General features: G+C 33.6%; 3 protein-coding genes across 4 annotated transcripts; 2 read left to right on the forward strand and 1 right to left on the reverse strand.

The window, feature by feature from the left end:
• Positions 1-4,325: 4,325 nt before the first annotated feature.
• On the forward strand, positions 4,326-6,491 carry LOC111478302 (trihelix transcription factor GT-3b-like). The gene is made up of 2 exons (XM_023122499.1): positions 4,326-4,776; positions 5,965-6,491. Exons 1-2 carry the CDS (start codon positions 4,489-4,491, stop codon positions 6,448-6,450), a joined length of 774 nt encoding a protein of 257 aa, XP_022978267.1. The 5' UTR covers positions 4,326-4,488; the 3' UTR covers positions 6,451-6,491.
• A 2,446-nt stretch (positions 6,492-8,937) lies between these two features.
• LOC111478238 (protein trichome birefringence-like 3) lies at positions 8,938-11,855 on the forward strand. 2 transcript variants are annotated; one of them, XM_023122408.1, is made up of 6 exons: positions 8,938-9,213; positions 9,325-9,568; positions 9,642-9,813; positions 10,380-10,579; positions 10,670-10,828; positions 11,460-11,855. In XM_023122408.1, exons 1-6 carry the CDS (start codon positions 9,006-9,008, stop codon positions 11,791-11,793), a joined length of 1,317 nt encoding a protein of 438 aa, XP_022978176.1. In that variant the 5' UTR covers positions 8,938-9,005; the 3' UTR covers positions 11,794-11,855. The 2 variants fall into 2 exon arrangements, with proteins under 2 accessions (XP_022978176.1, XP_022978177.1); XM_023122409.1 differs by having other exon boundaries at positions 8,939-9,213; positions 9,328-9,568.
• A 243-nt stretch (positions 11,856-12,098) lies between these two features.
• On the reverse strand, positions 12,099-23,199 carry LOC111478175 (AMP deaminase). Its single transcript, XM_023122321.1, has 19 exons — positions 22,618-23,199; positions 21,255-21,412; positions 20,946-21,153; positions 20,399-20,577; positions 20,209-20,260; positions 19,998-20,125; positions 19,726-19,905; positions 19,514-19,581; positions 19,214-19,356; positions 18,175-18,236; positions 15,144-15,257; positions 14,728-14,868; positions 14,312-14,464; positions 13,937-13,990; positions 13,750-13,860; positions 13,486-13,659; positions 13,272-13,352; positions 12,729-12,827; positions 12,099-12,619 (listed from the first exon to the last, which is right to left on the reverse strand). Exons 1-19 carry the CDS (start codon positions 22,970-22,972, stop codon positions 12,551-12,553), a joined length of 2,529 nt encoding a protein of 842 aa, XP_022978089.1. The 5' UTR covers positions 22,973-23,199; the 3' UTR covers positions 12,099-12,550.
• Between the last annotated feature and the right edge of the window lie 252 nt (positions 23,200-23,451).

Consider the following 23,451-nt stretch of genomic DNA (forward strand, 5'->3'; position numbering starts at 1 on the left):
TTGAAAGTGTGTTCAATAGTCACCACCTGATACGAAAATAAAACTATTAGAATTCATAAGTTTTGAGGTTGTTTTTGTTCGTATCGATTTCCTAATACTATGTAAAGCATATATTAACATCAATTACAACCGTCCATTTGAGTATAGTTCAATGATTTATTCTTTTTGTTGATGTTTAACTCATGTCAACGTGGTTGTGGATTCATCCATTGCACATTACAAAATTTTATGTTCAATGGTATTATTGAAACTTTTAGAAAAGAAAATATTTAAAAAATACAAGTAGATCTGCACAAATTCAAGGTTAAAATCGACTGTGATTTGAAGGTTTTATATTAATTTCGAGCTCATGAGAATAATAAAGGTTTTATCTTACTTTTGAGCTCATGAGAATAATAAAGTTCACATTATTTTATTTTATTTTTTTTTATTTTAAGAATTTTATCAAATTGAAAATAAAATTATTTATTTACCTTGAAATTTGGTTTCAAAAGTATTTATTTAAGGCACAAAACTAAAAAAAATTGAGTATATAAGCTTAATATTAAAAATAAAATAAGTTTTTGCAGCGCTTTCTAAATGCATCTATCCTAAGATTTTTCTCTCTTAAATTTGACTACAATTTACAAATTTTAGATTTGAATTTCTATGATTTTTTTAAATAAATTATATAATTTATTTATATCTGGTTTTTTAATTAAATTAAGTTTCCCATATTTGGGCCTGGGCTTTAGCATTGTGTTCGACAAGGCTGAAGGAATACACAATGGGCCTTGGCTCCACATTATGCTGAATAGTGGGCCGGGATCCTACACTTCGCTACTACGGGCCCACGTTCCCTATCGTAGGAAATTGTTTTCGATTTTTTTTTATTTTAATAAAAATATATGTTTGGTTAATTTTCTCTCTTTTTTTTTAAAAAAATATTTATGGAGTTGATTAATTAAGTTGGAATTTTAGGTTTTCTCTCTCTCTCTCTTACATGTATGTATGTATATATTATATATATTAATTTTTTGTTTTAAATGGTTTAATAATTTTAAAAAATATTTAAGTCAAGGAGAATAAGAAGGGAGTGAGAGCGGGAGTGGGAGCGGGTGCGGCAGCTACATGAATCTCTTTGTTTCTAGTTTTTGGAATGGAAGCTGAAATGCCTTTTGGTTCTCCCTGAAAAGATGGTTCGAGACTTAATAATCCCGCATGCAAATAGGAAGATCGGCCACAATCTGAGTCGTATCGCCCACCCTATCCTACCACTTATAGGAAGTTGTGAGCCCTACAGCCACCGCTCGACCAGTCTATCCTTCTCGAGTCGAACCATGGCGGGAAAGTTCCCATTAGACAACATCTACTTAAGAAAAGAAACTATACCCGATCAAGTATGGACGTAAACTATAAATTAATAGTTGTGTTAAACATATTGAACGTTATTTTAACTTTTATGAGATCTATCTTATAAAATTTTAATTTTTTTTAAGTTATTTCTTAACTTTTAAATTTAATATTTAATTTTAAAAGTTATAATGTGTGTTCCTCTATTCTCTCCAAAATTTTCCAAGTTTTTCATTTGATATCTATTTTTTAAAATTAGAATTAAAATTTATATAATTATCAAAGCTTAATTATTTATTTAGGTTCTTTCCTTGTTCTACTTATAATTGTCTCTGTTCTATAAATTCTCTCCAATTTTTTAAATTTTATTCATTGAGACTACTATTTAATGGTCTTTTATTAGTCATTCAACATAAATAAAATAATATGTACGTTTCTAATAATCACTCGATATAAATTTGATGTACTTCTACAATTTCTTGTACAATCTGTTAGGTAATGCGAATTTGAACAATGCGAGCATGAGTTGACGACGAAAACATCCGCTACAGGGTATCCCACGCCTCCTTGAACGTAGTAGCAGCAACCCCATCGTAAAGGATCTCTTCAGACATGGAGGAGAGAAGGCCACTAAGGACCTGTTGATCCTGATCATACCACTTATCATATGCCAGATTAGAGACCAGGTCAGCACTAGCAGCAGTTGAGGAAGGGACCAGCTTGGCAGGTGCAGCAATGGTGCCATCGAGGTAGCCCATAAGCTTCGTACTTCGTAGGTAGGGGAGGAGCTGGGCGTGCCATATGATGGAATTGTTTTTGGTGAGATGAATTGTGACAGCGTGGTGAGGAGGGATTAGGCCAAAGATCGACGCCATGGTAGTTGAAATCGTGTTCGAGATGGTGGATGAGGAGGATATGATAGATATTGTTAATGAATAAACCTTGGCTATGATACCATGTTAGATTGTGACCTATATGGATCACGACCTCTGTATTTATAGATGTGGATAATGAGAATTACATTGTAACAAACCATGAAATCATAGATTTGATAACAAACGAAGAAATCATAAATTGTCCTTAATTCATAGTAACAAACAAGTAAATCAGTAGATTATCTTACTCTATACAGATATGATCTATTCTACGTTTAACACACTCAACATTATATTGTGGCAGATTCCTCACATGATTTATTCACGTTGATCAACCATAATTAAAACCTAACTTAGAATCTAACAAACAGTTTGTCACAATCAACGACTAATCGACATCGAGACCAATTAAACTATATATAAAAAAGAGTATAAAATATTCAAAAAATTATCAAATATAGTTCACATTTAGGCCGATTTTTGGCCTCAATAATTAAAAAATAAAGTCAAATGTTCAAACGAATTCTCATTCCAATCAAAGAATTCTAGGAAATTTATATAAAATTTTAGTTGTCAGTGTTAGACGAACACGACTCTCCACAATGGTATGATATTGTCCACTTTGAGCATAAGCTCTCATGGCTTTGCTTTGGGCTTCCCCAAAAGGCCTCATACCAATGGAGTTAGTATTCCTCACTTATAATCCTATGATCATTTCCTAAATTAGCCGATGTGGGACTTTCATCATCCAACAGTCAGTTCAAATTAATAATAATGTTGAAAATAAAAATTGAGAGATTAATAACTTTATTATCATCAAGATTTGGTAGGAGAATAAAATAATTTAAATTCATATACATTCAAAATCGTAAAATAAATTATTATTTGAATACGTTTTTAGTATTTATTTGATTTAAGAGATTGGGCTTAGCGTAGAGGAATATCTCTAATTATTATTTTTCTAAGCTTTAATATAATATTCTTTATTTAAACATTTTTATATAAAAGCTTTAATATAATATTCTTTATTTAAAAAAATTTATATAAAAGCTTTAAATTTTATTTAGTAAAAATTCAAACCGGTTAAATATTTATAAAGTAGACTCAATAAATTTATTGATAGTCGAGGTGAAATTTCAGCTTATAACTCTCGGTTAATTGAATCCCCCGCTTCTGATATTATTTCGAGACGTTCCGTATATGAGTCTCTTCAAACAAGACTTATTGCTATTGATTCGATGATTCCTATAGACGTGGTCAGCGAGAATTAATTATTGCAGTAACACTGCAGTAGACCGGTAAAACTGCAGTAGCCACGAATACGATTCTCGATCAATAGGGGCAAAATGTAATTTTAAAATTTAAAAAATTTATAGAATTTAAAATATGGAAAAGACTTAATTTAAAACTAAATTTATATTAATAAAAATTATATAATCTAAACAGCATATTTTTTAATATATATATATATATATATATATATATAATTTAAATATAACTCAGCTAGCTGATTAAAATAACTCATTTTATTGTATATATAATATAAACATAATTCAGTTCGTCGATTAAAACAATTTCTTTTATTATTAAATTATATATATATAAAATTGAACCGAACCCACTAGTTCAAGTTCGAAAAAATGAAACATAAATTAATTTAAACATCTATTAATCAAAACATAAAATTAATAGAATTGTATTAATTAAAACTAAACTATCACAAATTATTCCTTTAATGAAATTCTATATAATTGTTAATTCTTTAAATAATTTGAAAAAAATATGAATTTTAAAATAAAATTCAGTTAAAATTATATATAAATTCATGAAATTCTACATAATTGTTAATTCTTTAAATAATTTGAAAGAAAATATGAATTTTAAAATAAAATTCAGTTAAAATTATATATATATTTCATGAAATTCTACATAATTGTTAATTCTTTAAATAATTTGGAAAAAAATCAGTTAAAATTATATATATATATATATATATATATGTATATATATAATTAGGTGTGTCGTCCATTAAATTTTATTGTAAGCGTGACGACATGTCGACGAAATAGATGACACATAAGAAAATCGCGTGAAAGGATAAAGACGCTATATCGCACTGCACAAAAACAAACTCTCTCTCTCTCTCTCTCTCATCTTTATACGTTTTCATACGCCGATGAATTGACGTACCAAATCGTCCTTCTCTTGATCTCTCTCTCTCTGCGGGCCGATCTTTCTTTCAAAAGCGGAGATCGACGAACCGGATCTCTCTGCGATTGCGATGGAGAATTGTGATCGCCGTGCTTTTCTTCACCGGCGGACGAATCGAATCGGCGTCAATGCGGAGGCAGCAGCGGCGGCGGCGGCGGAGGATAGGTTTCCGGCGTGGAGCGTACCGGAGACGAAGGAACTGCTTGCGATAAGAGCGGCGCTGGATAGAAGGTTCTCGGAAATGAAACAGAATAGGATGCTTTGGATTTCGGTCGCCGGTAATATGAAGGCGAAAGGCTTTAATCGGAACGACGAGCAGTGCAAGTGCAAGTGGAAAAATCTCGTCACGCGCTATAAGGTAATGGATCTTTTGGTGAGCGCGGGATTTTCTTTTAGGGTTTTTGGTAACCGCTATGGGATATTATCAAAATATTTATTCTTTTACAATTTATTTAAATTACTGATTTGATCACTAATTTTTTAAAATTATAAATTTTATTCACTGATTTACAATTTTTTTTTTATTTTATTTAAAGAATTACTATACATAAAATTAAATTTTCTTTACCATTTCAAGTGGATGTTAATTGAAATTGAATAAATATAAGAACACTATTGTTATATTTTTTTATTTTTGAAAATTGGGTTTGTTTTTTCACATTATAATCTAAATTTAAATATATTAACAATATTATAATTATTGAAGTTTTCCATTAATATATAACTAATTACCAAAGAAATTAACCTATAAAACATATTTGTTTTAAATAAGAATTAAATAAAACAAAAAATATTATCAAAACACAGTTATAAATAAAAAAGTGATTTTTTTTTTAGAACCATTCAAAATTTGAGGTTAATTCGTAATCCCATTCAACCATTTTCAAGGTAATCTTGTTCGCCGAACATAAAAAAAAAATCTGCAAACCAAACTGAATTTTCAAAGAAAAAAATTAACCCAATCTAATCTTTATGATTTAGATTGAGTAGTCTAGGTTAGTTATGTTATTGGATTATATGAACTGAGTAGTCTATGTTAGCTGTGTTAATAGGTTATATGAATTGAGTAGCTAGGTTAGTTGAGTTCCTAGGTTGGGTTATATGAACTGAGTAGTCTAGGTTAGTTGTGTTACTGGGTTATATAAATTGTCTAAATTAGTTGTGTTACTGATTATATGAATTGAGTAGTCCAGATTAGTTGTGTTGTTGGATTATATGAACTAAGTAGTCTAGGTTAGTTGTGTTACTGATTATATGAACTGAGTAGTCCAGATTAGTTGTGTTGTTGGGTTATATGAACTAAGTAGTCTAGGTTAGTTGTGTTACTGAGTTGTATGAACGCTCTTACAGAGACATTATTTACCTTTAAATATGAATAGAGAACTTATTATCAAAGGTGGGTTCGAGAGGTAGAAGATCAAATCCTTCCTATCCCGACCCCACATGTTGAACTAAAAAAATGAGCACAAAATTTTTGACCTGTATGACGTTCTCATCAATTAATTTTCACATCTCTTTTTCCTTGGTTCTATTTGTTATCTTATAGGGGTGTGAAACTATGGATCCTAAAGCTCGAAAGCAACCATTTCCATTTTACGACGACCTCCACACCATTTTCACTGCAAGGATGCAAAAGAATTGGTGGATCGAACCCAAAAACCGAGCAAAAGACTCGAAAAGGAAAGCCACGACCGAGCGATTGTCTAGCGAGGACATGAACGAAGAAGAAGCAAAAAGGGGAAAAAGGAGGAGAGAAGAAGATGAGAGGAGCAATTTGAAGGAAATAATGAAGGGGTTTGTGGAAAGAGAGAAGGAAATGGAGAGGCAATGGAGAGAAGCGTTTAGGGTTAGAGAGGAAGAGAGAAGGTTGAAGGAGAAGGAATGGAGGATGAAAATGGAAGGTCTAGAGAGGGAGAAGATGATGACGTGGATAATGTGGAGAGAGAAAGAAGATGAGAGGAGAGAGAGAGAGGAAGCAAGGGCTTTGAACACTCATGCTTTCATCTCTGCTTTGCTGAGGAGCTTCACATAATTAATTATATTAATTTAATGTTGAAATGTTACTTTTTTTTTTTTTTTTTAATAATTATAGATTGATTTGTGTTTATTTATAAACTTTTAATATTTTTTTATTTTAAAATTACATATGAATGGTAAATAAATAAAAAAATTTAAAAAAAGTTAGCAGAAGAGAACTAACTAAAAAATAGAGGGTTGGGTTGAGTTATTAAAATTTTCGAATCGGGTTTGGTTACCAATCCAACCAACACAACTTTTGGGTTGGGTAAAAAAAAAATTCTCAACTCAACCCGAACCATGTACACCCCTAATATTAAAGCTGGAAGGTATGTCTTTCTTCCTCCTCTCGAGGAATATTAATCATAAAAGAGACTTAGACTTAATTAACTTATAAAAATATTTTAATCATTATTGTTAATGGCTTAATTCATAGATCTTAATCATCTTCTATTTATTTTGTTTTTGACGTATTAAACCGTTTAATAATATATTCTTCTATTTCATAGGTTCCACACGTCTTAATGTCGTTATTGGATTGAGACGTCACATATGTTGGATGATGAAAGTCCCACATCTGTTAATTTAGGGAATGGTCATGGGTTTATAATCTAAGAATACACTCTTCATTGGTTTGAGGCCTTTTGGGAAGCCCAAAGCAAAGTCATGAGAGCTTATGCTCAAAGTGGACAATATCATACCATTGTGGAGAGTCCTGTTCGTCTAACATGGTATCAGAGTCATGCCCTAAATTAGCCGTGTCAATAGATTGGCAAATCCTTAAATGTCGAACAAATGACTCCAAAAGGAGTCAAGCCTCCTCGAAGGTACGAAGGCAGTAAAAAATGACTAAGACTCCAAAGGAGTCAAGCCTCGATTAAGGGGAGGCGTGCTGGAGGCGTGCTTTGTTCGAGGGGAGGTGTTGGATGATGAAAGTCCCACATCGGTTAATTTAGGGAATGGGATGATGAAAGTCCCACATCGGTTAATTTAGGGAATGGGATGATGAAAGTCCCACATCGGTTAATTTAGGGAATGGGATGATGAAAGTCCCACATCGGTTAATTTAGGGAATGGGATGATGAAAGTCTCACATCGGTTAATTTAGGGAATGGGATGATGAAAGTCCCACATCGGTTAATTTAGGGAATGGGATGATGAAAGTCCCACATCGGTTAATTTAGGGAATGGGATGATGAAAGTCCCACATCGGTTAATTTAGGGAATGGGATGATGAAAGTCCCACATCGGTTAATTTAGGGAATGGGATGATGAAAGTCCCACATCGGTTAAATACACTCTTCATTGGTTTGAGGCCTCTTGTGAGCCCAAAGCAAAGCCATGAGAGCGAGCTTATGCTCAAAGTGGACAATATTATACCGTTATTGGTCTAAAAGATTTGTGAGTCTAGGTATACTCCCAACTTTTACATATGTATAAAACTTTTTTAAATGTATGAGTTATCGATTTAGGGTCATCTTTTTTTTATTTTCTTTTCTTCCTCTATTATTATTATTATTATTTTAATTATTATTATTATTATTATTATTATTTTTGCTACTTAAATAAAATAACAATAAATTATTAAGAAATGGAATCAAATTAGAAATAAAATACACATCTAATTTTCCTTCAACTTTAATATTAGACATTAATAGTTAAATTTAAATTACGTGTAAAAGTCACAAAGATATCAATTAAAGTAATAAAGAAAACGATGAATTTGAAATGAAATCAAGTATTATCATTCACACCAATAAACAATATGTCCAGAAATTAATTATAAATCCTTAAAATTTACTTTTAAAAAAATTCAATTACTAAACTTTAAATTAATTCTTTTTAGATTATATATAATTTTACTTATTAAAAATATATTATGGTTTTTCCTTAAATTTTATAAGAATTAAAATAACGTTCAAATAATATTTATTCCTCTTTGAATAGTTGTAATTGTTCGAGCTGAAAATTGCATTGAAAAACCTAACTATAAGAGTCCATTTTTTTCTTTTAAGTTAAATATTGTGTAATAGTTCAAGCCCACTGCTAACAGATATTGTCCGATTTTGCTCGTTACATATCGTCGTTTACTTTACGGTTTTAAAATGCGTTTATTATGGAGAGAGTCAGCCCTATTCTAACTAGTGCCTCACATCGTCCAGTGACTAGCTTTGATACTATTTGTAATAGTCCAAACCCACCGCTAGTAGATATTGTCCGCTTTAGCCCATTACGTATCGTCTTTAGCATCTTTTAGGGAGAGACTTTCGTACCCTTCTAAAGAATGTTTCGTTCCCTTCTATAATTGATGTCGGATCTCACAATTAAGTTACCTCTGTAATCGATGATATACACATTTTATCGCGAGAAACTCGAGACATTAGCCTCTCAACCCACCCACCTCACTCCTCTAATTAACCTAATAAAACTCAAAGCCAACCACACATTCCTTTAGCTTCACTCCTACTCCAAACACACACACACCCATAAAATATTACCTCAAAATCTCCTAAAATATCCTCCAACTTCTCTTCATTCTCCTCGTGCTACCTCTTCTATGCTTCTTACTTCATGAGCTTGTCCGCATCGTCTCCCTCCGCCCTAATGACGTCGAAATGCCCTATCACCCGACTCAAGCCTCGTCTCCCCTTCCTCACCGTCGTCCTCTGCGCCTTCTCCTTCCTCGCTCTCTTCTACACCGAGCGCATAACTTTCTTCTCCTCCATCTCCATTTTCAAACTCAAGTCATGCCCTCGAAAACCCGCCCCCTCGAAAACAAGTAGGTTTTTATCATCTATTCTAACTTAGAGCAGCCAAGGCGATTGTCTCCTTCCTCCCTACTTCATTTCGTCATTGATATTGCGAGTTTGAAACTTTTGTTTTTGTATAGAAGGGGAGAAGCCGACAGCGGAGGAGCGATCGACAAACCCGTTAACGGACGACCGATTCGAATTCGACGCGGAGGAGTGCAACATAGCGAATGGGAAGTGGGTTTTTAACCGGTCGATGAAGCCATTGTACACGGACCAGTCGTGCCCGTATCTAGACCGGCAAGTGTCGTGCGTTAAGAACGGGCGGAAGGATTCCGATTACCGGCAGTGGGAGTGGCAGCCGGAGGATTGCACATTGGCAAGGTTTGAGGTGAATTAGTAGATTTGAAAGAGTAATTGAACCAATAATTTAATGGAATTAGGGTTTGGATGACAGATTTAACGCAGAGATTGCTTTGAACAAGGTGAGGGGCAAGAGGTTGATGTTCGTCGGAGATTCGTTGCAGCGCGGCCAGTGGCAGTCGTTTGTTTGTATGGTTGAGTGGATGATTCCGGCGGACAAGAAATCTCTCAACAGAGGCTCATTTCTCTCTGTTTTCACCGCTGAGGTAATTTATTTATTTATTTATTTATTTTATTAATTTCTTCCGACATGAAATTTAATTTTTTTTAAAAAAATATATTTTTTTTATTCATCATTTAGAGAGACAAAAAACTTTAATTATAATATTTGGAGGGAATTTTAGGGAGCATCGCACTTGAGATTTACTTCTTAATCAAGTTTAAGAATGTGTTAATTAAGAAATGATTCTCTCTTTGAAAATAACAATAACTTTTCTGATAAAAAAATTAAATTTAAGTTAAAAGTTATATATATTTTTATTCTAATTTTTTTATTTTATATTTTCTACGAAATTTCGATTTCAACTAATTTATCGACTAATTTTAATTAAAAATAATGTTATCTCTTAAATTAATTATTGAATAAAATAATTATCCAAAACCGATAATTTTTATTCTTCATCGTTTTGACGTGTTAAAAAAAATAAAAAAAATTAATTGATTTATTGGATATAAATTTAAATTATAATTAAACTACGAGTTTTATGTGTGTAGTATATTCGTATAAAATAAAAAATTTAACATTTTTTTATGTGGTTCGTGTTACTTTTAGGAATACAATGCTACCATTGAGTTCTATTGGGCTCCATTTCTAGTGCACTCAAATTCAGACAATCCGATCATCGGAGATCCAAAACAAAGAATATTAAGAGTAGACTCGGTAGCCAAACATTCCAAATATTGGACGAATGTCGATATTCTTGTCTTCAATTCCTATGTTTGGTGGATGAGTGTTGCTAAAATTAAATCGGTGTAAGTTCTCATTTATATATTTTATTATTATTATTATTATTAGGATGTGTGAAACTAAACTCAATAATGTAATACTTTGGAAATACACAGATGGGGATCGTTTGAGAACGGAGAAGAAGGGTACGAAGAATTTGATACACCAATTGCTTATACAATGGGATTGAAGACTTGGGCAAATTGGGTTGACTCTAATGTTAATCCCAATATGACACGTGTCTTCTTTACCACTATGTCTCCAACTCATACAAGGTATTTTTCATCTTTTTTTATTTTTTTATTTATTTATCTCTTTTTTTAATATTACATTTTTAAAAAATATTATATTTAGAGAGAATAGGAAAAGAAAATTAAAAGAAGTACTAAATTAATAAAAATATCACTATATTTTTATCTGAAAAATACTAAATTTTCAAAAATAATACCCTTAAACTTAAAAATAATACCTTAAAATTAAATAATAATAATAATAAATATAGTATTTCTTTAAATAGGTTAAAAAATTTTAAATGTTTTCAAAAATACTCTTTTTAACTCTCAAAAATCTTACAAAAAAAAAAAAGTGAAAAATTAAAACTTTTAAAACTTTTTTTAAAAACTTAAAAAACACTTTTAAATTTTAAAAAAATTCAAAAAAAATATATTTATCATTATTACCATGTTTTAAAAAATTTTCCCAACATCATTAAAACATTTATAAAGAATGAATAGACATTTTTCAACTATATATTGACCATAAGAATTTTTTGAATTTGTTTTTTTTTTTTTTTCTAGAAGTTTAGAATGCTACTTTTAAAATGTTATTGGTATTTTAATTTAATTTGATGTTGTATAAAGTCATAAGTTTTAAAAAATATCAAATAAATTATTTATGAACGAATAGAAGCATGGATTGGGGGAGAGTGAACGGGAGCAAATGCTTCAACGAAACAAAGCCGATAAGAAACAGAAACTTCTGGGGGAGTGGCTCCGACAAAGGAATGATGAGTGTGGTCTCCAAAATAGTGAACAAAATGAAGGTTCCGGTCACGTTCATCAACATTACGCAGCTTTCCGACTACAGAATCGACGCCCATTCCTCCATCTTCACCGAAACCAATGGCAAGCTGCTAACGGCGGAGCAGAAGGCCGACCCTCTCCGCCACGCCGACTGCATCCACTGGTGCCTCCCCGGCGTCCCCGATACTTGGAATCAAATTCTTTTCGCACATTTGTAGCAATATAAACCAACCATGTACCAAAATCTTGAAATGAAACGAGATTTCAATTGTGCAACAAATCTTTTAGAAACTATATCTTATACTACAAGTATTAAACATCTAACCATGATACATTTTTTGGTTAAGAAACGATATTTGTTCATATCCATTATCCATTCGATAATGTCGGTTAACAGTAGGCATCATACACGTGATGACACTAAGATATGATATGATGTCAGTTTTGAACTAACATCATAACAAACCATCATATTATTAACGCAGCAACATGAGCAAAGCCATAAATTATAAGACGAAGAATCCAAAGAGGGAAGCTTTCCCCCTTAGAACCATGGGGAAGCAGTATATCTTTATTTTGATGTCCTCTTATTATTTCCCAACATTATGATTATTTAGGCTACGTATATAAATATGTATCTATATATATATCCATATATCCATATACTCAGTAGATTGTCTTTGGGATCTAAAGTGCCGATCTTATCCCAATAAGAAGTATTTCTCATACTACCAACGTTAAACTATGCCCACATCAAAGCTTCGGCTAGACAGACCCTCAGCTACCATCTGCACTTTTTGTATATACTCTCCTTCTCCCCCGCTTCAAAATTCTTCGTCCGGGTGCAACAACATGAATCAAAATCCAGCTCCTTCGTCGAGGCAATCGAATGACACCCAAATAACCGAACCTTCGAACTACCACCTAAGGAATATAAATATTCCAGTGTGGTCTTAAGTGTTTCATCACTGCTCATCACTTTTCAATCTCATCAGGAAGGTCGGCCTTCCCAAGATAAACCAGCTGCATTTCCTCTCTCCAGATCTTTTAGGAGGGGACGAAGAAAAGGGGCAGAAAATGAAATTGTTAGGCGATCCCAGAAATCTCTCGAATGAGGAGGGAAGAGAAAGGTAAGAAGAAAAAAGAAGTATACCGTGTCACGGAATTCCACCCTGATGTGTGGCACATTTGTTCTGTGAATATCATTTCCTGCTGGTCCTCTCTTGTAATATTCTTTTCCAATCCAATGCGCCTGCAACGAAAAGGCGGGGTACCAGAAAAAAAGAAAAGAGTACATGTCATTGTTGCAAGCAGGAACAATATGTCCTAGTATTTGCATCGGAGAAAATAACGTTTACAAGGACATATATCAATGATCTCATTCAAGTGTGAACTCAATTTATACTGATTAGCTGTGCTCCTCAAGGGAACAGTTCTACAGCCTATAAATAGATCTGGTTCACGTAAGGGAGTTTTCCTTCATCTTAGTAAGATAAATAAATGAAGAAGATACATTTGATCTAGAACAGTTAAGGTGTTCTAACGCGACATAGAAACATGGATGTTTACGATCATAGTTGGATGCAACATATGCGGATTCAGGAATTTAATAAGAGGAATATTTTCAATGCATCATAAATCATAGTAGACGGGTGGGGGATTAATAATTTATATTGCTCCATAGTTCTGTATGTACCTTCAGAGCATGAGAGAAACCTGATTGGTAAACAGAATTGCGAGCTATTTCACATAGGTCACATGAACTTAGCTTCCAGACCTGTAAAAATAAATTTGAACTTCCAATTTCAAAAGATTTAAAAAAAAAGTGAACCTTCATAAAATCTGGTTCTCATACCGCATAAAATTACAGAAATTTAACCTTATACACATGGTCAAGGAAAGATACTCACCGAAGCAGCTATGCTATATTCTTCCACCAGAGGCTCTTTTGTTAGGTGGATTTGAAGAGGATCGTCAGTAGAAAGAGAGACATTTAGACCACGAGAAAAGAATACGGGAAACGGATTCCGATGATAGTCCAAAAACAGGGAGTTGTTGCTGAGGGGAGACATAGCAAGACCAACCTGTAAATGCACATGTCGTGTTTAAAATAAGGGACTGTAACAATGAGAATTCCGAGTTCAATAGGAAGAAATTGTTGTCTGCATCCCTACCTGTGCTAGATAATATAAGTACTGAAGAACTGGAGACTTCCTCAAATTGATTCCATGTGCAATGCTATGAGCAGTTAGGAAAGTTGTAGCAAGGTGGTCAATATCACCAGCCTGAAAAGAATTATATTCATAAGTTGAACGTAAAAATGTAACGCATGCATCAAATTTGAATAGATTTCCAAAGTACCTCTCCAGAATGTGGACGAAGATTTATAGTGGTCATGCCCTTTGATTCACGAAGCTGAAAAGCAAATTCAAAAGGTTATATAACCCTTAAAAAAAAGTTAAACATGGAGGAAGCACAGGCCAAAGCATCCATCATGATATCAATGCAGGAAACAATGAGAAAGCCCAAAAACGGCGAGGAATAAAAATAAAACCTCTAAAATGCCACCAAGATATAATTTATTTTAAAACAGATTCGTCTAAAGTTGTAAGATTAAGTACAAAATTTTAAAATGGGCTATTTATACTATGCATTCAAGTAATGGACTGCCATGTACTACAAAATTTGATAAAAGATATGAGATAAAGTAAAGCACTTTAGATCGTTTGGCGAAACCTTGTTTAGTGTATAGAGATTGGCATAGCAGTAATAGACATAGTATGAGAATGCAGGATTAAAAACATTCGTCCACTGAGCAGGTGTTGGCATGTGCTTGGTAGGGCGTCGTTCAGGCTTGCTCTCATCATCAACCAAATCCAAACCAACAACCTGAAAAGTTCATAAAAGAGAATAAAATTAAAAATTTTGCACCCACATTGAGTCAAAAAGTTTATGGTGTAACATAGGTTGCTTTAAAAAATAAATAAAACATAAGTTATAATGGGAGAATAAATGAGAACGCAATTTTATCAACAATAGTTTCAGATCATCCCTACAAAAATCAGTAGAACATATTCAGACACTATCTTCGTATAAACAGACTGAGAAGCTCTTGTAAGATAAATTGAAGATTCTTTTGGTTGATAAAAAACCTGTTTCAAGAATACATGCAACTGCGGATGTGAATCTGGATCCACCGTGGCCTCAAATAACGGAATGAAGATGTTGTCAAGAATGTTTTGAAATGAAGTCACAATCCCCATTTCCTTATACACATTGTAAAGTCGTGGCAGCTGAAATGCAAACCATAATAAAATAAGAAAGAAATAAGCAGCATTAAGATTAACATCGTCAGATACAAAAGTAAAGCAAATTTCAGAAAAGCAAGTACTTCTCAGTGTCGTTGTGAAGCATAAAACTTATGACCACAAACTCTAATTTTCACGAGAAGCATTAGGTAAAGTTAAAACTGTGGCATAAAGTTGGTGACAAATTTGACATGACAAGCCAGGCATATATGATAAGCCAAAAGGACCTTTTTTTTTCTCTTGAGCTTTTGAAGCATTACCTGAATTAACCACACGACATTTTCACTGTATAAATCATTATTAATTATCCAACTGGCAAGTTGATCCCATTCACTTTGCTTCCTTCCATATATAGATATCCGATATTCAGCCATCTGCAGTAAAAGAATGAAACATCAAACATGGAAAAATAGAGGGGGATCAATATCTTTAGAGGAGGAAGGACACTATTATTTTCATCTATATTAAATTTGCATAAAGCTACCATGAGTTTATTTTTCATGCATCCACGTCATCTGAAGTTTTATACAGAGCCAAAAATAGGCTGGTAAAAACTTTGTACCAATTCTTTAGCTCATCGGCTTCTTTAATTCAACCAAAAACGCTTATAGCCCCTCAAGGATATTCTGATGCATCAGAAGGGAAATAGTTCAAGTATCAAGAGACGAGTGTGTTTTTTCTAGTTGATCTATGTACCAATTCTTTAGCTCATCGGCTTCTTTAATTCAACCAAAAACGCTTACAGCCCGTCAAGGATATTCTGATGCATCAGAAGGGAAATAGTTCAAGTATCAAGAGACGAGTGTGTTTTTTCTAGTTGATCTATGTACTACCCCATCCTCTCTTTTCTTTTTTATTTCTTTTTTTGTTTTTTAACGTTTTTTGATGTCAACAGGAATACGTACTCTGACTTGCTTACTCCATATAGCGTGGACATGTAACCTTCCAAATATTAATACAAAGATTCATATGAACAAAGGCTGCAAGATAAACTTCAAGAAAGATGTGAAGAAAATGTTGTTCAAATCATCACCACATTAAAGAAGAACCAAATTTCATTTATTCTTGGATGGTTACAAATTTTGGATGGATAATAATTTAGAGTTATGGTATGTTATTAATGTATTTTAGAACTTATTTATTTTATCATTACATTTACATAGTGGCTAATTATGGTCATAAAATATGAAAGGTTACAACTCTTTAAATGCCTCATAGAAGGTCAAGGGTTCTCATCTTGAAGCTATATAAAATCATGTATGTTATCTTTGAAAGGTAGACTTGGAAAATGTAGTAAAAATAGCATTTATGCTTTCCTTTAGCAAATGGCTGCTAAGTTTCTTTGCAATTCTATGTAGTTTAGATTCCATGTTTAGAATCATTCAAACTTGACATGATTAATCTTACTTGTGGAGTGATTCAAATCTCAAAGAAGTATTCTTGTCTTGAGATATTTGATCAACAAGTTAATCCAAATTTTACTTTCCCTTAGAGTGATTCCTTGTCATTAGGGCCAAGTTTCTTTGAAATTCTATGTAGGTTAGGTTGCATGTTTAGAATCATTCAAGATTGATATGATTAATTTTGCTTGTGGAGTGATTTGAATCTCAAACAAGTGTTCTTGCTTTGAGATGTTTGATCAACTAAGTAATCTGAATCTTACTTCGTTTATTGTGATTCCTTATTAGAGATGCAAAGGACGAAGTAAAAGATTCTGTACATGGTCCTCAACATATATCACTAGGAAAAAAATTTATTTCATAGACTGGAAAAGAATAGGAAATAATTCATTAGCATAAAAAGGTCAATTATATTACAATTACAATTTTCTAAATGAATATCTGGAAATAAAAACAAACATTGCACGCAGTATGTGAATATGGAACTTTATTGAAATAACTCCACCATTTCTCATTCACATATTAAAAATAAATATCCATTATTTACATTTTCTTTTGTACAAAAGCACCGAAGTCTATTTTAATGTCCAAAAGGTGCACTGTAGGTATAAGTTTTAGTACGGTTAAATGAGATAGGAAATGTCTCATCCAGTAATCATTGGACTTTACAACATCAAGAATTGAAGACAAGATAAGGATTAAGAGAAGGGCTGAAGAAAAAAACTTATTTCTCTACAAAAATTAAAGCTTAGGTTGGAATCCTTTGTTAAGGGATGGGATAGACATGAAGCTTCTTCTAAAAAAATTATTCGTCTCTCAACAAAAATGGATAACCCCCTCGACTTTGTTTCTTCTGCAAAGTTTGTCAAATAACAGTTTGCTTAAGTTTGGTCCAAACTTTTGAGTCTAGAGATTCTTCCATGTCCATTGTAGCTAGGGGAAGTCTTGAAGAGTGAACCCGTTTCAAAATACCTTTTAGAGACTTTCCTAAAGTGCAATCTTATTACTCCCCCTGTAAAGAAGTCCTTAGAATTGGTGCATGATGACGAGCTTTCAGATACTGCGGTGATAGGTGTCTAGAGTTCAAACATAGTCTATAAAGGATTTTTTTTTTTTTTTTTTTTAAATAAAGAAACTGAGCTTTCATAGAGATAAAAGAATATAAAAGGATATACAAAAAGTCAATCCAACAAGAGAGGCCAAGCATCTAACTGTACACGAAATCTAAATTGGAAGAGCCTTTTGGTTTGGTACTCTTCTCATTCTCATGTACCGACAGCCAGCATCTAAAAGTTTTTGGGTTGTCCAAGACATATCCCCTCTAACTGTCACAACACATCCATGAATGTAATTCTGAATTCCCTTTTTGAAGTAGAGTTACCATGGCAAACCAATTTTGTATCAACCTTTAGATACATTTGACTCAAAATGAACGAGAGGATTTATGAGCCGTACAGGACACTTGGAGGATGTCTGGAATCTGTCTGTTTTGATTCACTTATTTAGCTTTTTCTTCCAAGTCTTTTGTGATTTTTCTTTTTTCCTTTATTACAAATTATTAGAGCTCTTTCTTGCAACGAGTGTTAGTTGTATTTATTCTCTTCTAGCAGCTCCCCGCCAGACTAATGTTTTAGAGAGGGGAAAAAGGATCAGTTTAGATTCACTTATAGGGAGTTGACGTCATAGAATTTACTAAAAACACACAAAGATGAACTATCTATTTTCTTTTCCCCTTCATCTAAAAATTTGTTCTATGCACACGTTTAACGAACAGAGAATACACTACAGATAGATTGAGAATATACATAGTATATGCCAGAGAAAATCCACGCCATAAAACAAATGAATTCAAAATAGCGTATCTGACTATAAAGAAGGAAGAATGATGCACCTGATATTTACTTGCACCAAGATCAGAAAATACTTGTTTGGTCACCTCACCAAGGAAACGGCCTTCAAATAGACATCCATCCAAATATCAAAAACTAATGAAATGCACTAATATAGTAAAATTGCTTAAGGATACTAGATTCATGACACTATAATCCATAGTCTATATCTACAACCACATCTCTGGTCATTTAAACCAGTAACAAAACACGTGCATGCTATCATGATCCATTGATAAAAAGATTGACAGACATGGGATATGCGGGGAATATAAAGTTATATGAGAACAGAATGCACGTGTAGGGTGTATGAAGTTATGTCTTTGAGAAAATATGTTCATAGACCCGGGTTGAAGATATCCAAGCATCTGTCAACAATATTCTATATAGTGTTTCAAAAAGCCCACTGAGGTGCAGCCTCCTTCCTTAATGAAGCCCGATTGGAGATGCACCTCAGCACTTGTGGTGTGCTCCCCAAGCCTAATTTCCTACTTTATTTATTTTATTTTTATAAGAAAGAAATACATGAATTTCTTACAAACTCGAATAACATCTCTATTTTCTTAAATTTTATCATCTTATTATTTATCATTTATTTTTCTTCATATTTAAAACTTTGTTTACATTTTTTATTATGTGCCTCATAAATGAAACCTGCATTCTATTTTATTCTTTTTGCACCACGCACTTAAGCTCCAAAGGGCTATAACACTTCAGTACGCTTTGAACTTAAAAGAACACCGAATTTTGTGTGTGCGTAAATGAGTGAGAGAGAGAGCTTCCATCTAACCGTTGAAAAAAAATTATCATTACATAAACAGCAAATGCAAGGCTTTGGTTAGAAGGTTATAAATGCTCCTTATTCCTTAAACTAATTTCAGTTTGCAAATCACAGCCCTGAAACCAAAATTGACCAATCAAATATGCAACACAGGAGAATGTGCAACCAAATATGCAACACAGGAGAATGTGCAACCAAAATCAAACTGTCACACTATTCTAATGTCAAATCTAAAAGTTTATGAAGTAAGCAACATATACCTTGAATTAGGTTATCCTGCTTTAGGAAGATCTCCCTGAGCCTACTTTGACCACAGGGGTTGTATTTAAGATTAAACTTGTCAAAGCGATGAAATGTGCTCTTGTCAGCATGAACATCCAAGAGGTCAACATTTAAGTCGTACCTGTGCTCCATATGTCAAAAGAAATCAATATTCCAGACTCGGACATATTAATAAAAGTTCGAATTGGATAAAATCAGTATCTTTTGTTTTCCCTTTTCGGATTTTGAATAAAAGTGACTATTCACTATAAAAGAAAAATGGACAAGGAAAAACTTACCCAGATAAGTCCAAGCTCTCAAAAACTTCTTTCAAGGTCAAATATGTACCATCCCGAAATATTACAACCTAAGTAGAGGAATATATCCACCATTATTTGTTTAATAAGAAAGAAAATGCCTAGAAGCAGTTAACAGAATGAATTTTAAGATGTGGAGCATCAATGTTTACAACCATAATAGATACGGGAAGAAACAATATCACATTCATTACCTCATCAGGCTCTTTTCTCAACTTGGACTTGATAAATCTTAAGAGATGTTTCTGGTTCATGCACGCAGAGTGATGAACATGAGTATCAACTTTCCTGACATTGTAAAAGTCACGGTGTGGAGCACTTTTCTGAGCCAGAAATTCCTTGTCCGCATTAAGCATCAGATGAAGATTGAATTTCTGAATGACGTGAATATATGGGATATTCATCAGGGATGCAAAATAGAAACATAACAAATATTTCAATAACTAAAGGTTTACAGGACACATGCCTGTTCGAGAAGATTCAGTCGATGGTGGCACAGAGTTCTAATGTTTCCTGCTGCAGTGACTCTAAGTATGTGATGAAGATCAGTAAAGAAGGTGGTTGCATCAGCAACAGGAAAAAGTTCTTCCTTCGCTGCAAATAATTCAAATAAAACTCATAAGACGAGCAATTAAGAATAGACATCAGAAGTTTGTGGATAACTCTCATGTTCTTACAATCTTTGTCTGCATAGACGTGAATGACCCCGTCTTGCATCTCAAAATGATGCTGCAGAAAGAAAATATAAATTGACTAAGAGGAACAACAAAATAAAATGCATAACTATGAAAACGAAGGACTTTGAAGCAAAATTAGTAACATGCAGCACAATATACTAAAACTATTTGTCAACGATGACAAACTCACATCAGACTTGCCCTCAGAAGTGTATTGAAATGGATCGGGATTAGGTTTCGGTGTACTAGGGTCGGATATGATTTCTTTCTCCCATGGAGCAACAGCTTCCCTGAATACATATCGTTTACGCATCTCAAGGCATTCTTGAAGAACCAGATATGACTCTACTTCATCAGGTAATGGTACCTCTAGAAAAGCGTCAGACAAATAGAAATATATTAAACATCAAGTCTGCATACATGTGAGAAAAAATCCAATTCAATTTTACTTCAACTATTGACCAATGAGCTTGCGTATGAACAAAGTACCTAATAATTCATTCAATACAACAAATAGCATGGCATACTTACCTCAGTTTGTGTTTTCTATACAGAGAACATATTATTGCGTTATACATTCTTTATGAAAGATTACAATAATATACAGCCATAACACAAACAAATAAGCCTATGTTACCATGTTAAGCACCTTAAAATCATGACTGTATAGTATTGTTATCTAATGGCCAGGGAAAGACAAGAAATAAATCACATAAAAAGTTTCCAATTAGTAATACCAGATGGGGTAATTTTGAGCCGTACAAAGGTTTCTTGCTCAGGCTCTTTCCTCAAAATATCAGCTGCGATTGGATCAGGCTGAACACCATGCAGATCACCTGATACACTATGAGATCGAATCATACTTGAAGCAGCCAACGCAATCTGCTCACCACTGGCATTAATGTGATCAGGAAGATTTTCAAATATGCCCTTACATTCTGCACCCTGCACGTGGGGTTTAAATGCAACACTATAAATTCTCCCAAGCTCCAGAGGCCATTAGGTGTCCAAGAAACTAAGAACATGCAAGGGAGTTAAGTACTCACTGCATTTCCATTAGCAAGCAGATATGCTGAATTTAATTTAGTATCCTCAGCTATATTATCGTCTTCATCCGATCCTTCAACGCTCTCAAAGGCACTCGTACTTGCAATGGGTGACTTCGGTGAAGTAGGCCGAATTGATCTCTTGGTAGAATTTTTCCCTGATACAATTGATTATTTGGAGGGAAAAGTACATTAATATAGGTAATTCAATCTTAATATATATACGTAAAAATTTGTATGAAGGATTGCAAGGATAATTTAGATAATCTGGAGTTTTCTTGGCAGAATGAAATCATGAGTTCTGAAGTTGGACTTGCATCAAAAACATGAGCCAAAAGGATAGTTGAATCAACCTATTGATGCCAAGTGCTAACTATAGTCTATTTTGAAAAGCCATGGGCCACCAATATCCTAGAAAGTTCTTAAAACACAGATTAGGAATCAAGTCAAAATGATATATCCAAAATGATATGAACTGGAGCAAATTGCCTTAGCTCATGCGTGATCTCCTACCAAACATTGTCACGCAATATCCATATCATCTTTAAACCCATTGACTTGAGAATTTAGATTACCATACTTGATGAGTTGTTAAGACTTCAAGCTTTATCTTTTTAATAAGAAACAGTCAAACTTTAATCACTATCCATTTCCTATGCCCTGGATATCCATACCAAATTCTTTTAATTGTCTAAATGGAAGGATAATCCGTTTTATATTTCCAAAGGAAGGGAGAAAAGACATCAAGATGAGCATGAAGGAATCCCAATAATCTCAAGGTTAGCAGGTTATGTTACAGATAAGCAGAACATTTTAGAAATAAAATATTTAACTATCGGATTCTGAAATACATGACACGAGACTCCTTGGATTGCATGGCTAAAGAAGTAATCAGCTGAATAAGACCATGTTTAATTTTCACAAATGGGGTAAGAGAAAAGTTCACGACCTTACTTAAACACGATATCTACAGTATTATCCGTCACACGAAGATTAAGATACTCCAAATTTGGAATCGTCTTAAGAAGACCCGCACAGGAAGTCCTCATATCAATGAGCTACGATTCAGACAGTAGCGCATCGACCGATTCATTAGAACTTAATAGTTAATCACGATTCTAAAGTTCAAGATAATTCATCAGCCGTATAAATTGAAACAGAGTAGTGAGTGATAAGCCTCCGTCTAAATTATTTAGAACCAAAAGCACCATAGAGGCATCCAGTACCAGTAGATGTTAAAAAGCGAAGCATTCCCCTCGAAATCCAACAAAACCATGATGCATAAACCACTACACAAAACTGAATAACTTTTATGCAGATAAAGTCCATAAATCTCCGGTAGAAAAATCCATCGAATCCATACCTTCAGGGAGTGTGTGTAACCTCGGCAGCCCTGCCGGAATCACGTCCAGAAGCACCTGTCCATTTCGCTTCTCGTCTCCATCAGTCCCACCGGAAATAGCAGTGACGTCCGGCAGCGAAGCGGAGCCTCGCCGATTGTAGCCGTTCCCCTTCCGCCGTACATGGCCGCGCTGCTTCTTCGAATGCTGAGGCGAGTCAACCTCCAAGTTATCTTCCCTCTCCCTTTCCCTCTCGACAGTCTTGGCAAACTCCAGCAGCTGAGTTAGGGTTTTCCGGTGCATATAATACGCCGAAACAGCGACGAAAGAGGCCCCTATCAGAGCCGCCATAGCCATGTGCAGCGGATAAGTATCCATCGGAGTTGGGTATGAGAAAACGACACGCCCCTAACCTGAGAGACAGAGTTGTGAATCGTTAGCAGCAAATTACAGTGCGCCAAAATCCTTAACAGAGCACCGATTTATTCGAGCAGCCGAGGCTCTGCTTTGATATTTATAGAGGAAGAGATATCAGGGAGAGAGCCCAGTGAGACTGCACACACAGAGGAAGAGAGAGCTTTTTCTCTCTCCTACTCCGCCCTCTCTCTCCAATTTTTAGATTTTTCTGTTTATATATTTCCTATTAGGGTTTTTTTTCTTTTTTCTTTTTTCTTTTTTCTTTTTCTTTATTTTTCGCTCTTAATAAAATCCTATTTTATTCATTTAAAAGCTTTTTAATTTTTTAAAGATCTCTTTATTTTATAAATATGATAAAATTAATTAATTTAATTTTGATCCTTATTATATTATTATTAAAACACATTGACTTTATATTTTTATTTAATTTTATGTAACAA

The sequence above is a fragment of the Cucurbita maxima genome, unplaced genomic scaffold (assembly GCF_002738345.1).
Source record: "Cucurbita maxima cultivar Rimu unplaced genomic scaffold, Cmax_1.0 Cma_Scf00004, whole genome shotgun sequence".
Classification (NCBI taxonomy): Eukaryota; Viridiplantae; Streptophyta; class Magnoliopsida; order Cucurbitales; family Cucurbitaceae; genus Cucurbita; species Cucurbita maxima.